The sequence below is a fragment of the Capsicum annuum genome, unplaced genomic scaffold, assembly GCF_002878395.1.
Source record: "Capsicum annuum cultivar UCD-10X-F1 unplaced genomic scaffold, UCD10Xv1.1 ctg32721, whole genome shotgun sequence".
Classification (NCBI taxonomy): domain Eukaryota; kingdom Viridiplantae; phylum Streptophyta; class Magnoliopsida; order Solanales; family Solanaceae; genus Capsicum; species Capsicum annuum.
Window position 1 is genome coordinate 1,544 of NW_025839449.1, and position 2,359 is coordinate 3,902.

General features: G+C 34.8%; 1 protein-coding gene across 1 annotated transcript; it reads left to right on the forward strand.

Annotated features, from left to right (window-relative positions):
• Nucleotides 1-226: 226 nt before the first annotated feature.
• On the forward strand, nucleotides 227-1,587 carry LOC124891247 (the record flags this gene model as incomplete). The annotated part of the gene is made up of 2 exons (XM_047403048.1): nucleotides 227-1,229; nucleotides 1,416-1,587. Coding segments are annotated over exons 1-2 (1,175 nt in total), but the record flags the coding sequence as incomplete, so codon positions are not given.
• Nucleotides 1,588-2,359: the final 772 nt, after the last annotated feature.

The window sequence follows — 2,359 nt, forward strand, 5'->3', positions numbered from 1 at the left end:
AGCAGAAGGATAAATTGAAGGAGCATCTTTCTAAACATAAGAAGAAAGGGTTGGGAGATTCAACGACGGCACAAGCTAATTCTAGACAGTCAAGGAGAACAATAACAAAGCCCATCAAGTATCAATGAATGCAATGATATGGAATATTAGGTCAGTGAACACTCAAAAAACGTTCACTAGACTAATAAATATGCATAAAAGACATCATTTTTACTTTATTGGGCTCATGGAACCATTTCAAGATAAGCAACAGTTAGAGAGGTATAGAAAAAAGCTGGGTTTGAAGTATGCTATCGTGAATACCAATGGAAAAATTTGGTTCTTTGTGGATGAATGTATAAATGTGGAAGTGATAAATGATGATGATCAACAGATTACGTGCAGGCTAATGAACCAAGAAAGTAATACTGAAATGGTAGTTACTTTGGTTTATGCTAAATGTACGCAAAGTGAGAGACTTCAATTATGGGATTCTCTATTTCAGATATCTCATAATTTTCAAATTCCATGGCTAGTAGGAGGGGATTTTAATGTCATTGTTAATGACGAGGAAAAAAAGGGAGGTCTTCCCGTTACAGAAGAGGAGACAACAGATTTTAACCACTGTATCAATACATGTGTATTGGAAGATAAGGGGTTTAAAGAAAGCAAATTTACCTGGTGGAATGGTAGAACGGATGATGATTGCATCTTCAAAAGAATTGATAGGGTATTATGTAATGAGAAGATCCAAGAATTATTCCCGAAAATAGAAGTGGAGCATTTGATTAGAAGTGGTTTTGATCATGCACCAATGTTGATTGCATGTAGCACTGAGGTTGAGCAAATAACTAAAAGTTTTAGATTCCTAAATTTTTGGTTAAAGGAAGATTCCTTCATGAATGTGGTCAGGAAGAATTGGAATGCTGATTTTTCGGCAAACCCTTTCAATATTTTTCATTATAAACTTAAAAAGGTTAAAACTGCGATGGCACAATGGAGTAGGGAAACCTTCGACAATATTTTCCAGGAAGTTAAAACTATGGAGGAGGTCATTAAGGTGATGGAGGTTCAATTTGAAGCAGATCCCTCGGGAAGGAATAGAGAAAAGCTGCAAGAGGCGCAAGCTCAGCTTAATAAATATTTACATAGAGAGGAGGAGTTTTGGAAACAAAAAGCAGGAATGGAGTGGTTTAAAGATGGGGAGAGAAATACTAAATTTTTCCATTCAGTTGTGAAAGGGGGAAGGAGTAGGCTTAAAGTGAGTAGAATCCAGAATGAGGAGGGGTCTGGATGGAGAATTAGAATGACATAGCAGAAGCTGCGGTGGAATTTTATAACGATCAGTTCACGAGGCAAGATCATGAAAGAGATTGGGACATTCTAAGTGATCTTCCCAACTTAATTAATGAAGATGCTAATGTGTTAATGCATAGTATACCGTCAAAAGAAGAAGTACATCAAGCAGTTATGGGACTCAATAGAACCAGTGCAGGAAGGAGGACCTGATGGGATGACAGGAGCTTTTTATCAAGATATCTGGGATATTATTGGCGATGATGTTTATGAAATGGTTAAGGCTTTCTTTTGTGGAGCAGATTTGCCAAGGTATGTAACGCATACGAATTTGGTTTAATACCAAAGAAAAGTGAAGAAAAGTATAACAATGAGAAGCTGCTTGCATGTTGGTCTTAGACTAAGGCCTATTAAGTGGATCTTGGGTCCTTTATGTCCCCCTCAGCATAAGAAGATGACCTGCTTTAAATAAAAGAAGCATAAATCATTACAAATTTAGGATCTCAACTTCATAAGAGAACATAATTTTATGTAAAAGATTTGCAATAAAGCAAGTAGATGGCATCTGTAACATTTAAGGCATTTGTTGTAGAAATCTAAAACATCAGAACTACGAGCTGAGCAAGTATCTTCTTTTGTCTTATCGAAAAACTACATAGCCGAGCAAGTATCTTCTACAATCCGCATCATCATATCACAATGCCCCTGTACTAATTCTAAGGCATTTCGACCTTTAAAGGTATAAAAATAGGGTAAACAACATAAATCCCAACACTTTACTATCTAATTACTCTCTCTCCCTACTTTTATAATAATTACATAAAATCCCAGATATGATACATTAGTTAACTTCATGATACATTAGTCTATGATATATTAATAAATCTTTAATTATGGTTAAAAACGGAAAGAAACGGTAATTAAGCCTACAGTTGAGCAATTAATGCGCTTAATTAAGGAAATTGCTGTTCAAATTACCTAATATACGTCATTTAACAACTTATGATAACAAATATCATAAGTTTTCCTATTATGTAAAAACTTATGATATATTGTATTATGATAACAAATATCTCATTTAATA